Source organism: Cydia splendana, chromosome 2 (assembly GCF_910591565.1).
Source record: "Cydia splendana chromosome 2, ilCydSple1.2, whole genome shotgun sequence".
Taxonomy (NCBI): Eukaryota; Metazoa; Arthropoda; class Insecta; order Lepidoptera; family Tortricidae; genus Cydia; species Cydia splendana.
In genome coordinates, this window is record NC_085961.1 from 20,607,156 (window position 1) to 20,627,857 (window position 20,702).

Below are 20,702 nucleotides of genomic sequence, written 5' to 3' on the forward strand. Positions count from 1 at the left end.
TCTATGGTTTAAATGGTCGTATTTGGCATTATAAAATTTCGTTTCAATCAACAATTCAACATTATTTAAATTAAAATAACAAGTGAATTGCGATGAATTTAGTTGTTTTTACCAGTTTAACTATTATTTAAGATTGTAACTAATAGAAATATGGATTTGTCAAGTAGTATAAGTGAACAACTACGCAAATTATGCGTGGTATTATCGTCAGATCCAGGTATGATTCCATTTTCAAAATAATAATTATAACTGTCAATTTATTAATTGTACAAACTTGATATCATAATTTATCATTTTATACATTTTATAATATAAATGTATAAATAAAGCAGTATCCTATGAATAGTATCCAGGATTACTTTAGAAATCTAATTACCTTATTCAAAAGAGGTACTACTTATGTGCATAATCTCTGCATTTCATCGCCTACTACAGTAGAAACAAGAGCATTAAAAATGCAATTATTTTATATCCAATTATAATTTTGTAACGCACAGAATATACTGATTGTAAATTCTGTGGAAAATGTTTATTAAAAAATGAGTTCCTTTTTTAAGATGCGGCTCATGAATTAGCAGTGTCATACCTCACACCTACTGGTAAGAAGATTCGGTCGATTCGAGATGAGAGGCAGCTGTGTTCCAAGATACACTCTCATCTTTTCTCAGCATCAGCTAAAGATGCAGAAAAATTTGATGAATGTTATTCTAAATTGAAGCAATGTGTAAGTTATTATTTCAAAATTATTTTAGTTTTTAGACTTTTACTATAATAATTAATTCATATAACTCATTTTTGTCACAATATCATTGTTCAAATGATAATACAAGTTCCAAGACCAAATACGGCCAGGGATCATCACGGCATGTGCCTACAACCACAGAATAAATAATAGTACTAGGTACAGAAGACTCACTCTCTAACAAAACGCGTCTGTTACGATCAGGACAGATATGGCCGCTAGTTGGCGACAGCGCCACGCGTGGCTTATGGCTAGCCACCAAAATTGGTGTGGAACAGATGTACTTTTAGCTACCTGTAGCAAAGCGACAAAATCTCAGAGTGAGCCACGCCTGCTACAACTGCAATGTTATCTCTGGCGTGCTTGCAAGTGACTGATCAATCTTTTTGACAAAAGAGCTCGAACATTAGGCATGCAAATCCACCATATACAGTATAGATCATTCAAACAAGTAAGAAAGTGAACTAGACTACAATACACAAATTCTTTTTGTGATGGTTCTGACGTATATAAGTTGCTGCTAGGTTAATGCAATTTGTGTAAAAAAGTAATATTTCATATTCATTGGTAATTTTTCAGATGGTTTTCAAGCAACGGGCTGCAGTACTAACTTTACTTCTGACATTATCAGAGTCAAAGCAAGACAAGCAATCCACCCATCAACTTTTTCCGATTCCAAATTTGCCTTCATTAGTAAGTGTATTGGCTTTCTTGCCTACTTATTATGTTACAAGATAATTTTTAAAAAACATTTATTTTAATTTGCATTTATTTATTGTTATGTTTTGTAAACAGAATTGTGTTATTTAATTAAGATATTATAAAAATATTTATTGGCCAAATCAATTTTGAATAGAAATTGATGTCATAGCTACGTCTGAAAATAATACAAAACCTGAATGATTTTTTTTCTGTCCTTAGCAATCTGGTAATGGTCTACCAATTTCCAGTACTAGCAGCAAAGTAACTGTTGCATCAAGTTGGGAAAACAATCTAGCAAAACTGGGCTCCAATCATAGTCTTCCATCAAACCAAAGCAACATGGTATTAGCTCTGCCAACAGGTATAGTATTTTTAGAGTTCTCGAGAATGTTCTCCATTTACTATCGGAAATATTCTCGAACAAGAACATTCTCCATGCAAAACAGAGAACATTCTCAAGAATGGTACAACTCTAACTACATTACTTACAAAGGCTAGGAGATAGGGAATTGCGGTTAGAGTGTGATATAAAGTGCCAAGAAAAGTAAGGTCACTTTATGAACACAAGGCCGGTAATTCTTATTCTTGCTGAAGGATGTATAGTGCTTTTCACGCTCGATGCGCGCTTAAGGGCACTTTGCCGACCTAAGGTCCAGGGCTTCTATTTCTTTATTTCTTTATTTCTTTATTTTAAATCACATGCATAAACTTACAGCTAATGATGCCAAAACGCTTATACAGTAGGGACAATACATACAATCAGATTCAAACACAGTCTAGAGATTAAAACATTAAAACAAAACATAAACAATCAAATACGGTCAGGTTAAATCACAAACATTACATTAGGTACACATAAATTAAATTAAATGCAACAGAGGGTAGGATGTCAAACTTAAACTTACACACATATATACATAATATATACGAAAATTCCATTATTCATTCTTCAAATACACATTAATATAATTTAAGAATTTTCTAGTGAAGACACCGACACTATCGTAGTATACGTCAGCATCATGTTTGATGTTAAAAAAGTCATTAAAAAGTGCCAGAGCTCTAGCAGTGGGAGCGTTCTGGGCCCGACGAGTACGAATCGCACCGCGCGCGAACAGAGGCCTTCGTCTACGCACCCCACCCTCACCAGTGTCTTCCGCGATCAGTCGCGCCTGCGGTACAAACAAACCGATGCGCTCTAAGACAGTTGGATTGTCGACCTTATTATTGAGCAGTTGGTAGTAGTGCACCGCAAGTAGGAGTTTGCGCCGTAACTCGAGTGTATCTAAACCCACCATCCCTGTCACGAAAAGAGAGGGAAACAGAAAGGGATAGTACCCGTACTGCCTCTTGTAGAGAAATCTCGCAAATTTCCTTTGGATCCTCTCTAACATCAGAGTGTACTTTTTCTCACTTGGATCCCATACCGTGGACCCGAATTCCAATAGGCTACGTACGTAAGCATTGTACAAAACTTTGGGTATGAGTCTACTTTTAAACTGGGAGCTGATTCTCATTATGAAACCCAAAGTTTTAGTTGCACGCTTACAGATGGCAGTTATATGCGAACGGAAATTAAGTTCCCTGTCCATATTTATGCCTAGGTCACGTATTTCCTGCTCTCTTGCTATCTCGACGCCACTTAGATGGTAGGAAGAGTGAATCGGCGATTTGGCTCTTGTGAATGTAATGACTTTACATTTGCTTTCGTTGAAAAGCAGACGATTAGCCTTACTCCACTCAGCAACAGCGTTTATGTCTAGCTGTAATTTGTCACAGTCGCTAACATTTTCGACCTGCAAAAATATTTTAAGGTCATCGGCAAACATGAGACACCTCGCATACTCAGTGACTCTTGGTAAGTCGTTGATCATTATGAGGAACAACGTTGGGCCAAGAGTACTCCCTTGGCTCACTCCAGAACGCGTATAGAATGGTTGGGATTCGTGACCTGCAAGTCCTACATACTGTGATCGACTGCCAAGGTAATTCGCAAAAAAACGCAGAAGCTGGGGCACAAATCCTAGTTGGGCAAGCTTTTGCAATAGAATGTCGTTGTCGACTAAATCTCTAGCTTAACCCTTTAGACCGTAGCGGCAACATACTTATAAGAATTACTGTTAGAAACCGAATGACTAGAAGGGAATGTCAAATGGTTAAAGGGTTAAGCGCGCGCAAGCTATTGTCACGAACATAATAACCATATGGGGCAGTATCTAAGAAAAGGGACCTTATTGTCGATCGCGCTTACGTCGCGCGGCATTGTATTTATATTAGAGCATCACCGACAATAAGGTCCCTTTTCATAGATAATTTCACATATATCCACGCGTATTGGAGAAAAATATATTAAAATTAGCCTCAATAATTTTCTGCCATGTCTATAACTTATTTTACTTTCAGATAGTGGATCCAGTGATCGTAGTTGCATCCGAGATGTGGTTCTAGCAGCCACAGGGATCAAATCCCGCGGTGCCTGCAATGGGCCCCGACCTATGCAGATGCTGTATGCGCGCATAGCGCATCTAGGCTTCCTCCATGACAGGCTCAAAGAGTTCATTGACCCCAACTCTGGGTTAATGCCTCAAGGTAATTTAGTTGTAGTAATTTAGAAAACAAGGTATCTGTTTTGGCTCTTGTCATATTCAATCGCCACTCATCACTTATTATGGCTCTGATAAAGCCATAACAATTATAATTACAAAAGCTACATTAAATAATTATAGTATCTCCATCTTGTTTACTGTTCGTTTAGAAACTTTTTTTTTTTTTAGTCTGCTTTGGTGTCCCACTGCTGGGCAAAGGCCTCCCCTCGTTTTATCCACTCGACCCTGTCATCGGCATTTTCCCACCATTTGGGGTAGAATGCGTCCAAGTCGTCCCGCCATCTCCTTTTCGGTCTGCCTAAACCCCGACCTGCACTGTCTATTGTGTTCCGTGGGTCCCACTCAGTAACCATTTTGGCCCACCTTTCTGGGTGCATGCGGCAGACATGTCCAGCCCAGTCCCACTTAAGCTTAGCTTAGAAACTTATAACGTGTATTAATGACACATTGGGGGATTTTCAGGTCTTATGGGTGAAGGTTTAGTGTCATCAATAAGGGATGAACTTACAGAGTATTATCGCAGTGTTGCTCTCCTTCAGTCACAGGTTAGTATTAGTATGTATATTCAATTATCCTATTACTAACTTGAAATGTGCGGAAATGGAGATAAATAGAATATACTATTCGAAGTGGGGTAACCAATAACGCAACCATCGCTTTCGGTTGGAAACCTCCGGACGGAAGCCGTGGCTCCGTCTTGTATACTCTTGGCGGCGCACACTGGAACCCGCCCATACATTGCAGTGCTCAAAACTCAACTTTGCGATTGTGGGTATTTTGTACTCAAATTGAAATATATGCATAAACAGGGAGATATTGCACCTCACTGCAGAAAAATACCTTCATTATCAGTTGTCATTACATAGTTGCATTATGTCAAAGGTCTAGGATTTTATATGTCACATCTCAGTGGTAATTTGTATTGATTAACAAAATAGTTATTTCAAGTAATTGTAGTTGGTATGAATAACTCAAAATCCGCAATGTCTTATCTTGAGCAAGGTATGTAGATTATGTTTTACGTATTTTATGTTCTAAAACAATTTTGGGTTTGTGATATTCCGACAAATAGTAACATATGTGACGTCCCACGGTCAAAGGTACCTTATGGCGGGTATGGAGTTATGCATACCCCAGTAATCTACAATAAATAAGCTATCGATAACACAAAAGATCAACCTTCTAGGTTGCGTAGTTACAGAGATATGATTTTTTTTAAATAATGTTGTGAAATTAGCAACTTTATGATAGAGAAGTTTTAAGTTTAGCCGCCTAAAAAACTATGTTCCTGAAGTAAGTTACATAGTTGACTACAAATAATAATACCTTATATATGTGAGATTAAAAAAATATTGCGACTTGTTCTGTAATGCAAATAGAAACTTTTGATATCGACTGATTTATGTGTATACTAGCCAATCTCTTGAAAATAAAGTTTTATTTCATTTTCACGATTGATTGCAATGAGCTCTCAAGATTTAAATTCTATCTATTAGAAAACGACACTGACAGACAGTTTAAGCAAAAAACAATACCGATTTAGAGGTGAAAATGTATTTTCTGACTTTTTCATATAAAATCACAAAATTGAATATTTTTACTTTTAATGTGACACACAATCAATTTTTCTGAGCACATATGAAAGAAATTCTGTCATTCAAATGAAATAAATCCTAAAACCCCAACTAAATACTATATTCAACCCCTTATGCCACTTTAAACTTACATAACAATAACAGTATTTGCTCCATACATTTACGAAAAGGTACCTTATGGAAATAAATCTAATAATACATCACTACAAAATATCAATCATATTACAGTTTATCTTTTATGAATAGAAAATATTAATTTACATTAAACTGCCCCAAATTTAATTAGTTCTTCGTCATAATAATCTTAAAAAAGACCAATAATTTGTATGTAATGAAAAGGTACCTTGTGATTAAGTTACATGATGAGGCATGATGATGATGGAACAGTTAGGATAAACTAATAATATTTTGGGGTTAAGATGGTATAAATCGTCTATTTCTTATCAATAATATATTTCGGTTGCTATTGAAGATAAGCGGCATTGAGGTTCAATGACCTCAGATATTCCATAAGGTAATGCGTCGGGTATTGGCATTTTTCAGCAAACCAATGGCTGATTTACTGCATGCGACCAAACCAAATGAAGATTATTCTAGTTAAGAAAGACTTGACGAGAGTAACTTTGGTATAATAGCAGGCTACTTGGATTTGTGATGTCGGTCTATGTACGGTTATAATATTTGCGAGGCGCCCCAACCAGAACTGAAATTATCAAATTAGTTTTGCAGAATGCTAATACAGTTCTCTATCAAACTTCTTTTCCCGTATTGACTAGTTTTTTTGGGAATTTTCAATCTTTTTTCCATAAGGTACCTTTTCTACTAAACTCTGAGACGACATTACTAGGCTTATAACTAACTTATAACAAAAATAAAAACAGGTAAACAAACGTTACGCATTAAGGTTTCAAATCACACAATAAAAAAAAATTGAGCATTTTTTCACCTCTTTACAAAACATTTCATATCTCCGAAACTAGAAACCCTCATAAGGTACCTTTTCCCGTGGAACGTCACATATATTGTAATTTAATAAAAATGGTCATATTTCCGATAATGGACAACATCTTTTGATAATTTTTAGGCATGATAGCTAAAAAAGTTGTCGTTATTAAGATTCTTTATTCGAAAGTAAAAGATGTTGTCCAGTTTTCGAAATGGGCCAAATTTTTTGCTCCGACTATTTGATCAGGCGTTTTTACTTTAGCGAAAATATAACTTTTTCTCACTAAAACAATGTTTTAGTGCGTAATATTTTACCTTAAGGTTATTTCTATGCATTTCGACTGTTTCAGATGAAAAAAGTGATACAATTTTACTTAATAATAACTTTCCTTAATAATAGATCAACCAAAACCAGGTTTTGGCAATATTAATAATGGTAATGTGGCTCGAAAAATTTTCCAAAACTACGAAATATCAGCCGAAATTACTAAAATAGATGAAGAACTCATACGTCGCTTTTACATAATTTTACAAACAATTTCCAGTGGCTACAAGATCGATACGTGTAAATTCAAAAAATACTGTCTAGAGACAGCAAAGTTATATGTAAAACTGTACCGGTGGTGTCGCATGACACCTACTGTTCATAAAATCCTTATTCAAGGAGTCGCAATAATATCTGAGCACCTGATCCCAATGGGGAATTTAAGTGAAGAGGCCCAGGAAGCGAGGAATAAGGATTTTAAAAACTATCGAGAGAGATTTAGTCGTAAAACTTGTAGATTCGACAACATGACAGATGTTTTTAATAGGCTCTTGGTTTCTTCTGATCCCATCATCACCTGCACACGACCTCTGCCAATTATTAATTCAAAAATATTTCACCCGGAAGCTGTCAACATGTTTATCGGTGAATATGTAACGTCATCATAGGAATATTTTATTTTTTAATATAAATATAATGTAAATAATTATTATTATAAGCACTACTTGACATTACGAATGTAGAATAGTATTTTTTTTTTGCTTAATTTTACTTATTGTAGTTTTGAGCACAGCAATGTATGGGCGGGTTCCAGTGTGCGACGTGACTACTTGACGACTAGAATCGTACTTGTTACAACCACCAACCACCTTGTGGTCAAGGTGCTCAACATAGCCTGGGGGGCTATCCAAGATGACAGTTGTTGGTAGGAAACGCCAATCGAACCTTAACCTTTTGAACGCCACAAACGGCAATTGACGTAAACGCAAAATCGTGACAACGACGCCAAAGACGGTATTTGACGTCGATCGTTTTTTGATGAAAATCTACTGAAAAACACCCCACTTTTAGGTTGGCATTATTTATTCACAAAACTAAATTTTACCCCCGTGGCGTCAGTGGCACAGCAAATGGATGCGCCGTTTGGCATTCAAAAGGTTACATAATAATATGGAAATAATCACGCGACTTCTCGTAGCATTATGTCATGCCGATACATTTTTTCTATTCGTTTGGTGTTGGTTGACGTACTATTGTCATCTTGGCTAGACCCCCTGTACAGAATCAAACTTTATAATAATTTTCTTTACATTTTAGGCATGTCAAGGAGACGGCGGGGGAGCGACTCTGCGCAGGATTGCAGTGTGGGCCCAAGAGCCTCTACATCGACTGACGTGGCTGGCCAACATTGCCCATACTGCTTACCACAAAAAAGGTATATCAACCAAATTTACCAACATCATACCAAATAAAAACTATGAATAATACTAGTGTAACCTAATTATTATCTGCAGGTGGTGAACTGGCCTCCTGCGTACACCGCTTCGTGAGGCACGGAGACGAAAGAGTAGTGGTCCTGGCGCGGCGACTGCTGACGGCGCTTACTTATCCTCTGCTGCTGATGCTCACTAGATGGCTCTTACATGGTAATGTTCTTTTCACCTCAGCAGCTCGAACAAGGGTACTTTGCTTCTCAAAAACAGTGAGCAAAATGCGATTTTGCTCACTGAGTCATTTTGTCTCACTCAGTGAGCAAAATGCGATTTTGCTCACTGAGTTGTCTCATTCAGTGAGCAAAATGCGATTTTGCTCACTGAGTGAGACAAAATGACATTCAAGTGACCTTTATAGTCAAATGTCATTTCAACATGCGGGGTCTAATACAAGTTCGATACTTGGGTTCTATTATCTCTGTCCCTCTAGGTATGTTCTCACTGCTTAGGGTGAAAAATTTTGTGTACTACACGAGATCAAAGTTATTTACATCTCGTGCGCTTTTGAATCCCTTACTACGCTCAAGATTCTAAATTAGATTCACTCGCTACGCTCGTGAATCTATTATAGAATCTTTCGCTTGCACGGGACTCAAAATAAGCACTCGAAGAAATATCAAACTTTGATCTCTTGTTGTACAAATAACTATTATAATATTGGGCGATTTTTTCGCGTAAACAGTCGTAACGTCAGATGAATCAGCATTGATTGTGCGGCAATAAAGCATTAAACCAGTCGCTTCAGAAACAGTTGGGCTATTTGTGTTCTGTACATTTGTACACTATTTTGTCTTTTAGTCCGTTTTTTAGCATTAGAAAGAAGGTAAGTGAACTTGACGTGTCTTTTTATTAAAAAACACTTTTTAAAAATAAGTCACAGCAAATATGTAACAATTATGAATCATATACGATAATTTCCATTCTTTTGCTTTCATAAGTAATATAAAATATTTTTTCAAAGCGTTTTTCAATCCTTTTCAATAAAAAGACACGTCAAGATTGTTTACCTTTTTTCTAATGCTAAAAAAACGAACTATAAGACTTGCCAGTCTTGTTTACGTAAGTAGGTTGAATGCTATTTGTTCGATTCAGATAGTGATATTATTTTTTCTAATCCGAGGAATTGTTCTGATTAATCACTGCCGGTTCTTTCCGCCACCACTGAGACAATATTTCCATCTTCACCACTTAGATGGTTAGAAGTCCTCAACTGTGTGTTTCCTCTCCTTCCTCTGCTCTTTCCAGAACCTTCCTCCTTCGCACAGCTAAACTACGACCTTCAAGAAAAGAGTACTCCCATCTTAAAGGCCGTGCGTTAACTTGCAACCACTCTGGTGTTGCATGTGTCTAGGAGATATATTATTCTAAAGTGAATGATTATAGTTTTAAATATGTTTGTTTCAGGCGAAATTGATGATCCTTTCAATGAATTCTTCATTGAGAGCAGAAGCAGCGTAGAGATAGAAAGAATGTGGCATGACAAATATAGAGTCAGGTGAGTCTTCTTCATTAAAACTGGTTCTTAGTTATTGCTTCCCGAAAGTTGGGATACCTACTGAAGCTAATTTCTGGTTGTGAATTGACCCTCCGATAGTTTTGGTCTATACTAAAATTCTAGTTTCAACAATGTCCTAAACTTTCGAAGAATAAGACACATTAAAAACTAAATAATTATATATATATATGACTTACCGAATAAAAAAACTTACTTTTTTTGGTCTTGAATTACGTTTTGCAGTATAGACTATAATAAATACAGCTACAGCGACCATGTACCTATGTATATATGTGACGTCCCACGGTCAAAGGTACCTTATGGCGGGTATGGAGTTATGCATACCCCAGTAATCTACAATAAATAAGCTATCGATAACACAAAAGATCAACCTTCTAGGTTGCGTAGTTACAGAGATATGATTTTTTTTAAATAATGTTGTGAAATTAGCAACTTTATGATAGAGAAGTTTTAAGTTTAGCCGCCTAAAAAACTATGTTCCTGAAGTAAGTTACATAGTTGACTACAAATAATAATACCTTATATATGTGAGATTAAAAAAATATTGCGACTTGTTCTGTAATGCAAATAGAAACTTTTGATATCGACTGATTTATGTGTATACTAGCCAATCTCTTGAAAATAAAGTTTTATTTCATTTTCACGATTGATTGCAATGAGCTCTCAAGATTTAAATTCTATCTATTAGAAAACGACACTGACAGACAGTTTAAGCAAAAAACAATACCGATTTAGAGGTGAAAATGTATTTTCTGACTTTTTCATATAAAATCACAAAATTGAATATTTTTACTTTTAATGTGACACACAATCAATTTTTCTGAGCACATATGAAAGAAATTCTGTCATTCAAATGAAATAAATCCTAAAACCCCAACTAAATACTATATTCAACCCCTTATGCCACTTTAAACTTACATAACAATAACAGTATTTGCTCCATACATTTACGAAAAGGTACCTTATGGAAATAAATCTAATAATACATCACTACAAAATATCAATCATATTACAGTTTATCTTTTATGAATAGAAAATATTAATTTACATTAAACTGCCCCAAATTTAATTAGTTCTTCGTCATAATAATCTTAAAAAAGACCAATAATTTGTATGTAATGAAAAGGTACCTTGTGATTAAGTTACATGATGAGGCATGATGATGATGGAACAGTTAGGATAAACTAATAATATTTTGGGGTTAAGATGGTATAAATCGTCTATTTCTTATCAATAATATATTTCGGTTGCTATTGAAGATAAGCGGCATTGAGGTTCAATGACCTCAGATATTCCATAAGGTAATGCGTCGGGTATTGGCATTTTTCAGCAAACCAATGGCTGATTTACTGCATGCGACCAAACCAAATGAAGATTATTCTAGTTAAGAAAGACTTGACGAGAGTAACTTTGGTATAATAGCAGGCTACTTGGATTTGTGATGTCGGTCTATGTACGGTTATAATATTTGCGAGGCGCCCCAACCAGAACTGAAATTATCAAATTAGTTTTGCAGAATGCTAATACAGTTCTCTATCAAACTTCTTTTCCCGTATTGACTAGTTTTTTTGGGAATTTTCAATCTTTTTTCCATAAGGTACCTTTTCTACTAAACTCTGAGACGACATTACTAGGCTTATAACTAACTTATAACAAAAATAAAAACAGGTAAACAAACGTTACGCATTAAGGTTTCAAATCACACAATAAAAAAAAATTGAGCATTTTTTCACCTCTTTACAAAACATTTCATATCTCCGAAACTAGAAACCCTCATAAGGTACCTTTTCCCGTGGAACGTCACATATAAATATCATATATATGTACATAGAAAATATCTATAACTCAACCAGGATTCGAACCCAGGACCTGTTTCGTAGGTAGAAACAAAAGCCTGTTACAGGGAATGGATGATGCCGTCGTTCATATCGAAGGAGCAGGCGGCGCAGATCCTCGCCACGGGCAAGAGCGTGGTGTTCATGCGCGAGGCGTGCCCCAAGGGCTCCACGGACCCCAGCGACCATGCGGAGTGCTTGGAAGCCTTGTTGAAACATACCACTGGTTAGTAACAAGCCTGTTACAGGGAATGGATGATGCCGTCGTTCATATCGAAGGAGCAGGCGGCGCAGATCCTCGCCACAGGCAAGAGCGTGGTGTTCCTGCGCGAGGCGTGCCCCAAGGGCTCCACGGACCCCAGCGACCATGCGGAGTGCTTGGAGGCCTTGTTGAAACATACCACTGGTTAGTAGATTTTTGACAGGTTTTGTAGTTACTGCTGCTAAGCACAGACTCTTTCCCCTATGAAACTGGAGGATTATTGCATTTCTAGAACTCTTAACTAATCATACTCGAGAATGGCATTAGCAGAAGTGCATTTTGTCAGCCTAAAAGAGATTAAAAAGCTAGAACAGGTATGAATATCGGCACTACTTTGAAAAAAACTTGTATCTTGTTCTGTCGATCAAAAGAAAAATGTGGTAACTATGTATGGGATGCATACAGAGTTACTGCGTATCAACTTTGAGTTGCATTGTGAGATACGAGATATTTTTAAAGTAGTGACGATATATTGGCTTATTCAGCCATATAAGGCATTTATTGTTTAGAGATGAACAGCCCAATCACTATTACAAATTTATCAAGTTCAACTAATATGATGGACAGCTGAGTTTTCCCGGCCATATGGCCGATATGGTTCAGATCTTACTAAATTTGTAACCCCCCAAATTCTTCATCAGAGTTATCATGTTCAAACCAGATTCGCTTGTCTATTAGGTACGTTTCTTACATGCATGTGAACTTTCATCTGTTCCCAGAATCCGATTCCACGGTACCCTGGTGGGAAGCGGAAGGGTTCCGGTCGTCGGTGGCGGACGCGCACTCGGTCGTGTCTCTGCGGCTGTTGGACGCGCTCACCACGCACCACCACATCGTCGACCACCTGGTGGCGCACCGCCGCTACCTGCTGTTCTCGCAGGGCGACTTCGTGCACCATCTCATGACGCTGTTGAAGTGAGTATTGACTTGTTCGAGACCACAAGCACTGTCCTTAATTATAAACCTGATTAGTGGTTATCCCTAAACAACTCGATATATAGGTTTTGTTAACCCGTCGAACGTCGCGCTCTTAATTTTGCATACTGAACTAAAATCAGTCATACTCGTATGTGCCCGGACACAGTTTAAACAAGTAATACGTTGGTATTACCGTCATTATTAAAACCATTGTCAGTACAATTAACATCATTCGTAAACCTTATTACAACGAGATAATGACTACCAATCTGGCTGCTATTTTGCGTAAACTATTTTTGGTAAAGAATAAACGTGAATTCGTTGTGATTCAGGGACGAACTGAACAAGCCTGCGACGTCTCTGTTCGTGCACAACCTCACTTGCACGCTGGAAGCCGCCGTGCGCGCCACTTCTGCGCAGTACGAACCCCCGCACGTGTTAGAGAGTTTACAGGTCAACTTGTATCACAATGGTAATTATATACTCATTAGCATTAAATTTATGCTAATAGTGGCATTTTTTTTTTCTTAAGAATGAATACGCTTGCTTTTCCTTTATTATGACGAACGCTTACTCTAACTAGTTACAACGAAAATACATAATATCACCAGGAGACGGTCGCGACGAATGCGGCTGGGACGTGTTCGCGCTGCAGTACCACGTGTCGGGCCCGCTCGGCACGCTGTTCCCGCCGTCGTGCGCGGCGCGGTACCGCGCGCTCTTCAGCCAGCTGTGGCGCGTCAAGCGCATAGAGCAGAGCCTCTACGACGCGTGGCTCGATCACGCCATACTGCAGAAGAAATTGAAGCATATGCCTGGTGAGTATTTCCTACTAATATACACCTTCAACTACTATGGCCTTCGACTTCAACCAGGTATTGTTAGAGCTGTGCTATAAAACCGAACTCTCCTCGCAGAGGTGTGGGGTCTGATGCGGCGCGTGTCGTGCCTGCGCGCCGAGGCGCTGCGGCTGTGCGGCGCGCTGCAGGAGGCCAGCGGCGTGGCGGTGGAGCCGGCGTGGGAGGCGCTGCTCAGCGCCGCCGCCGACCGCCAGCCGCTCGACGCGCTGCTCGCGCTGCACCGCGCCGCGCTAGAGCGCCACGCCGTGCACGCCATGATACACCACACCACGCAGGTACAAACGCCCGCTAAATTGGACACTTTATTCATTAATTAATTCATTCATAATTTGTCCATGCATTTTACAGTTCGCTGTACTCGCCGAAGCCCTGACGGCCTGCACCGTCAATAAAATGAACATACCGCAAATACTATTAGTGATTTTAATATATGTAAAATCACTAATAGTATTAAATAGCTTGTCTTTTATTATGCAATAATCCCTAGATTACAAAATCAATCATCATTTTAAACTTTTTAATTCATCGTCGTTGATTGGAATTTTAAAATTGTTATGTTGTTTACAGGAGCTGCAGTCCTACCTAGGAAACGTGCTAACAGAAACTCTAGCGTTACGGAGGTTCGAAGCTAAGCTAAATGCTGGAATCAACGCGGAACTGGACCGGAGGGACCGAATACAGCAAGTGAAAGCCGAAAGGGTAGCCAGAGGTTAGATCGTACTGCCCTGCCATAGGATAAAATACCTAACTAACATGCTCGTGTGTCCTATTAGGTCTTCAATTAACTATGAATTATACTTGTCAGTCTTATCACGGTGCTAACGTTGTCCGTCATCCTTTACTTTTTTAAATACACTACATAGTCTACATAATGAGGGTACATTCACATCGGAGTACACATTAGGCCTTGTTGTTTCTATATTCTTTAAAATAGATTCTTCACACGTCGTTTGACAGAAGATAGAAAACCGCTAGCTGTGAACCATATGTAATTGTACAGTAAGAATGATAATAGTAGAAATGTGATGTTAAATTATTGTTTTAGGTGAATTCGCTATCACGGCTGCAGAAGAAGCCAAGGATAAAGAAGAAAGGAAGGTGTTCCACCAGTTTTTGACAAGTCGAAAAGCCGATCTGAATGTCTGGGCTCGCACATATAGGTAAAGATGACTTACAAAATTAAATGATCTTCCAACACCACTACCAAATTCACCAAAAAAAATCTGTTGAAATTTACATATAAAGCCATCAAACTTCTGAATCATCATCATCAGGAGTCAAACTTGTAACACCATTTTGGGGGGCAGATGAGCAACATTTATAAGCAAGAATGTGCAATTTTCTTCATAGTAAATAAATAGATTGTAATTGCATCTGTTTCAGGGTACACGTGACATCGCTGATTCTGAAGCTTGCCCTCCACGGCGAGGTGTCGCTACAAACACTCGCGTTCCGGCTTGATTACAGCGACTTCTACAAGCGCGGCGACGCCAAGCTGCACCACCCGCTCACCTACCAGCACAAGCGGCTCAGCGAGATCGGGATCAGCTTGGCTAAGGTACTGTCACATTGAAATATGTATCCAGTAGTCTTTTATGTCCAAGATCCCCAAAACATGCTCACCTATGACAAGCGGCTCAGTGAGATCGGAAATAGCCTAACTAATGTGGACTTAAGTAGATGATAGGAGCAGTCTCATCTCTCTATCCAATTTTCTCAAGTAATTTTCACCTATCAGTAACTGGCTTAGCAAGACCTTTGGACCCTTCAACCCCTTGACCGTCACAAACGGCCACTTAAGCTGGCCCTCCACGACGAGGTGTCACTACAAAAGCTCGCCTTCCGCCAGTTTATGATGAATTAATAATGCGTCCAAGCAAATTTGGTAGCTGGCTGTACATCGAGCTCAGCTTGGATAAGCTACAGCCATGGTGAGACAAGTACTACTAGTGTCTTTTCTCCGTCCAATATTTCCAATATTACGTCTAACATACCATCGGTCAATGACTTCAAAAGTAAACAACAAAATGTTTTGTTTTCAGAGTAAAGTGATAATAGATCGCTCCAAGAAGAAGTGACGTTTCGTAATCACGAAACTAAAGACGGCGCCTCTGGGGTGCTTACCGTGCATGGAGCTCGGTTGTCTTCGAGTCAGCTGACCAGGACCTTATAATTAAAACCTATATAACGGACTGTTAGTGTGCATCACCTGTCAAGCGTGAGTTGGTCTTAGGGAAAAAATCGAGACTTTGTAATTAATTATGTATCGTGCGAGTGGCCCACACTTAGCTGGTTACTTTCCAAAGTTTTTATTTTTATTTTGTTCCTTAATATCAATTCTCAGTAAAAATAAACGTACCTAAGTTTACTAGATCTAATTTGGAATTCCATTTTTATTAAATAACTAAATATGTGGTGCATGTCAATGCGATTGATTACGATAGACATGGTGATTTGGTGAATTGCCCGGCAATCCCGGCATAGTAGCCAGTAGCCAGCCCCACTATAAAATTATAAGTAGGTACACTAAAAAAACTAAGTTAATGACGCACCGACTGAAATTGAGTCTTAGCCTCCGACAGGGAGGCAATAACACTCTTTAACTTATTAGTATTTGTCATTAATTGTTTTAATTTCGATACCCGTACATGTAGTGTAACTTGCCATGCCAAGACTTTATTTAGGTTGTTGTCAACTAGTCTCAACTTACGTCACAAAAAGATATTAGTAAGAAAAACCACAATAATGAAATGTTTCATGTCATGACTATGTAATAGGCAACCTTTTTTTAATGTTGAATCATTCCTTTAGTCTTCCTAAAATGGGTGTATAAAGGATAATAATTGTTCATATGTTGATATTGTGTCCTTAAGGTTCTATTTTCTTGTGAGAACTTGTTTGATAATGAATTGTATTCAGAAGGAACAGGGCTGTATATGTGTAACGATCTGACCACAAATATGTTCTTCCAATATGTTGCATATAAGTTTTTTTTTACGTTTAGGAGCCGTGTTGTGGCTCCAAGTTTGTGGTCTGATTGCCACGGCCACAAAAACTTGTCAAACCCAAAATTATTTTCTAATTCCTTATGTATTTAGAATATGTTGCGTTAACCCACCTTAAGCTTGCCATAGACTAAAATAATCTCAAACAGCTTTGAATGCATATGAATCTCTATATGTGCCATTATTATTGCATTTAATTGAAATATCACGCCCTTAATAAACATGACAAATCGTTGAACAGTATTACTTGTTTTATTGAGTACTCTCTAGAATAGAATCCGACCAACGGTAAGTTTTCGTGCCAAGAGCTATGTCAAGTTCAGCTCTCCTATGGGATATGTATGCGTTATCACTGCCAAGTCAGTGCAAATTTATCGTGGATAAATTCTAGCGGTAGTACTTAGACCGCTAGAATTTATCCACGACATATAATATTACGTAGTAACGTAATATTTTTAATTTTGCAAACTTAGCGTAAACTATTCGACAGCGTGATCGATGATAGTCTTACTAATTATGGAGCTTTTTTGCCGAAACGCTGCATTTTGAGATGGAAGCAAGCCGCTTTGCACGATGATAGTGGAGACCAAATTAAACGATTTTTTCGAAGCACCCGTAATTTCGAAGGAGCCGAGAAAAAGCGAGATCTAGGAAAAAAAATCTACAAGTTTCACGGATCATCCGACTAAGATAAATTTGGTGTCAATCGAAAGAAAATAACTTTGCTTGATGTAAAAAAAATACACAATATTATATTAACCCCTGGAACGCCGAACCGACAAACGTACTTGTACCCGTCAGATGCCTAGTGCCGGATCCGTCCCATCCCCCTCAAATGCCGGATAGGCTCGCGTACGTGCACCCGTCAACTGCCGCGATAAAAAAAAATGCTATAGTGCATATGATATAAAACTCTATTTGTAAGTGTTTAGATCTCAAAATTGTAAAAATATAATACAATAAATTTGGTGACTGATAAGGCACAAGGCAGTTGAGACAGTTTGTACAGACAGATCTGGGACTAGGCAGTTGACGGGTACAAAAATTGAAGACCCTCCGGCAGTTGACAGGACTGGTACGGATATGGCACTAGGCGTCCCAAGGGAGAAATATATAGTGTTAGTGTAAAATTATAAAAAAAAACCTTTGACTTTTTATTTTTCAAATAGTGTCTTCCACGTTGAAAAATGTCTGCAAATATGTACTTAATAATAAAGTCAAACATATTTCTTATCAGAAACTGAAAACCGCATCAAAATCGATTAAGTAGTTTATAAGATTCATGTTCCAGAAATTGGCCTAGTTTTATTGACATGACGATTTATAATTAGTGACTACTTTTAAGTACTGTATTAAGTTCTAACTATGTTGTGCTTTTCTTATTAATATAAAACACACCTTTATCTATGTATTATATAAACATTTATACATATATCTTACAAATTCATTCAACAAATTATGAGGCATTGTGTTTAAAAGTAGGGCTAGTACTTTAATCCCTACCGAATATTGGGCAAATCAAAGTTGTAAAGTTAGTAGGTACGTTAAAGTACGTATAATAACTTATATTAATTTTATAAAAATATTACATTTTCAATATAAAGTATATTTAACTGTAAAAAAGATCTACATTTTATTCTCTTTTTAACCGACTTCCAAATCTCAATGAAGGAGGTTATCAATTCGGTTGTATGTTTTTTGTTTAATTTTTTTATATGTTTGTTACTCCATATCTCCGTCATTACTGGACCGATTTTGAAAATTCTTTTTTTTTTATTGTATGTATATGCATACAGATTGGTCCCGTTTTTGTCAAAACCCAGTTCTGATGATGGGATCCATGAGGAATCGAGGGAACTCCTCAAATCTTAAAGGCATACATATAGTGATTTTTGGGTTTTTATCAAGAAATTAAGCATATACATCCAAAAAAGTGACATTTGATGAAGTGGAACTGCTGATGATGATCAGAACGGAACTCTTCAACGACGCATAGTTCACGTTTGGCGATTTGTCGTCTTCGTTATCTTTGTTAAGCAAGTTAAGTTTTTATAATTTATAATCGAGGGAACTCCTCAAATATTAAAGGCATAAGTACGTATAGATTTTTTTTGTATTTTCATCATAAAATCAAGCATTTACATTAAAAACTGTCGCATTTGATGAAGTGGAACTGCTGATCATGACCAGAACAGAACTCTTACGACGCATAGTACACGTTTGGTGATTTCGATTTGGACTTGGACTGCGACCCGGACTCGGACCCAGAACCAGACTCATATCCGGATCCGGTTCAGACTCGGACCCGGACCTGGACTCGGAACCGAACTCGGACCCGGTCTCGGACACGGACTTGGACCCGAACTCGGACCCGAACTCGGACCCGGACTCAGACCCGGACTTGGAACCGAACTCGGACCCGGACTCGGACACGGACTCGAACCCGGACTCGGACTCGGACCCGGACCTTGACCCGGAAAACCACTATGATACCTTAACCGAATAAACCACTATGATTCTACAATAAAATGTAGGTACCTATAAAGTATGATGATGCCAATCTTACTAGCCCCTCCCGCTCAAACCCCCGTACGCCGCACCGCATGCGCCGTTAAGTGGGTTAGGTTAGGTTTGAACTGCAATCCTCACAGAACCGAACAAGGGTTAGGTTAGGTTAGAACTGCGAGCCTTACAGAAACGAAATGCTACTTTAAAAATGGGTTTGATTAGGTTCGAACTGCGATCCTCAGAGAACCGAACTGCTATCAGAGGAGTGGATTGGGTTAGGCTAGAACTACGACCCTTACAGAAGCGAAATGCTAGTAGAAAAGTGGGTGGTTTTACCTCCTTTTCCACATAGGGCACCATCTACAATAATCTTTCACCGGCCCCCATAGAAGTCGATTTTTTTTTCTTAAAAATTATTTATTTCATCCTCTAGTTTAACCAGTTTAGCCAGTATGAATGAAGCTGAAGATGAATAATCTTTTTCTTGTAAATATATAATATCATCATATCAGCCTTTAATCGCCCACTGCTGAGCATAGGCCTCTCTTCGAGTACGCCACTTATCCCAGTCCTGAGCCAATTTCATCCAGAAGTGACCCGCAATCTTCGGAATGTCGTCCACCCAACGAGCCAACGGACGCCAGGCACTTCTTTCGTTTGAAAGCGGCCACCACTACCACCATTCTGGACCACCTGCCATCACTCTGCCTGGCAACATGTCCCGCCCAGCTCTATTTAATTTGGTGATGACGCTATCCGACGTCTTGCATCTTGGTGCGGCGTTGGATCTCGACATTCCTCACTCGGTCTTGACGTTTGATGCCGAACATGGCGCGCTCCATAATATGGCTCTCTGTGCCACTCGGATTATATACACAGCCTCTTTAGTGGGTGTTCATGTCTCGGCACCGTAGGCCATGGTAGGTAGGACACATTGATTAAAGAGGCGAGTTTTCAGGCATTGTGGAATGTTAACGGGTTTGAGGATGTCCGCTAGTTTATTGAATGCCGCCGAACCCAGCTGGATTCTCTTTCTGCTGATGTGTTTTGTCAAATGATAGAATATATCCAAGATACACGTATTGCTCGACCACCTCCAGTCAATCGTTCCCAACCGTAATTGTTGGAATCGATTTACTAGAGATATTCGTCATAACTTTAGTCTTGGACGTATTCAGCTTAAGATCTATTCAAAGAAGCATGACTTTCAACCATGCCTTGAAGATCTTCCATGGACTCGGCAAACAAAAAAGGCGGCAGGTGCGACAAGAAGACACCATGGATATTGATACCAGTTCTGTCCCATGCAAGCGTTTTGTTGCCGAGGTATATAGCTCCTAGAGGAGATCCACGTAGCGATTGTCGATTGAGCAGCGTTGGAGAGAGTCAAACACCGCCCAATGCTCGACACTGTCGAAGAATTTTTCGTAATCTACGAAGGCCATGCACA

At 38.5% G+C, this 20,702-nt stretch overlaps 1 protein-coding gene across 1 annotated transcript; it reads left to right on the forward strand.

The window, feature by feature from the left end:
- The first annotated feature begins 28 nt into the window (after positions 1–28).
- Positions 29–16,987, forward strand: LOC134804933 (gamma-tubulin complex component 3 homolog). Its single transcript, XM_063778246.1, has 18 exons — positions 29–217; positions 558–724; positions 1,322–1,435; positions 1,664–1,805; positions 3,848–4,033; positions 4,513–4,595; positions 8,173–8,290; positions 8,370–8,501; positions 9,753–9,843; positions 11,768–11,925; positions 12,681–12,876; positions 13,212–13,351; positions 13,491–13,697; positions 13,797–14,014; positions 14,307–14,448; positions 14,785–14,899; positions 15,123–15,297; positions 15,782–16,987. The coding sequence occupies exons 1-18, from the start codon at positions 151–153 to the stop codon at positions 15,815–15,817; spliced, it is 2,487 nt and encodes an 828-aa protein (XP_063634316.1). The 5' UTR covers positions 29–150; the 3' UTR covers positions 15,818–16,987.
- The last annotated feature ends 3,715 nt before the right edge of the window (positions 16,988–20,702 follow it).

Excerpts from the sequence above, each read along its gene's own strand:
- LOC134804933 (XM_063778246.1), top strand. The coding sequence starts at position 151 with ATGGATTTGTCAAGTAGTATAAGTGAACAACTACGCAAATTATGCGTG. Across the intron at positions 725-1,321 it reads ATTCTAAATTGAAGCAATGT|ATGGTTTTCAAGCAACGGGC; the intron begins GTAAGTTATTAT and ends GTAATTTTTCAG. Across the intron at positions 13,352-13,490 it reads GGTCAACTTGTATCACAATG|GAGACGGTCGCGACGAATGC; the intron begins GTAATTATATAC and ends TAATATCACCAG.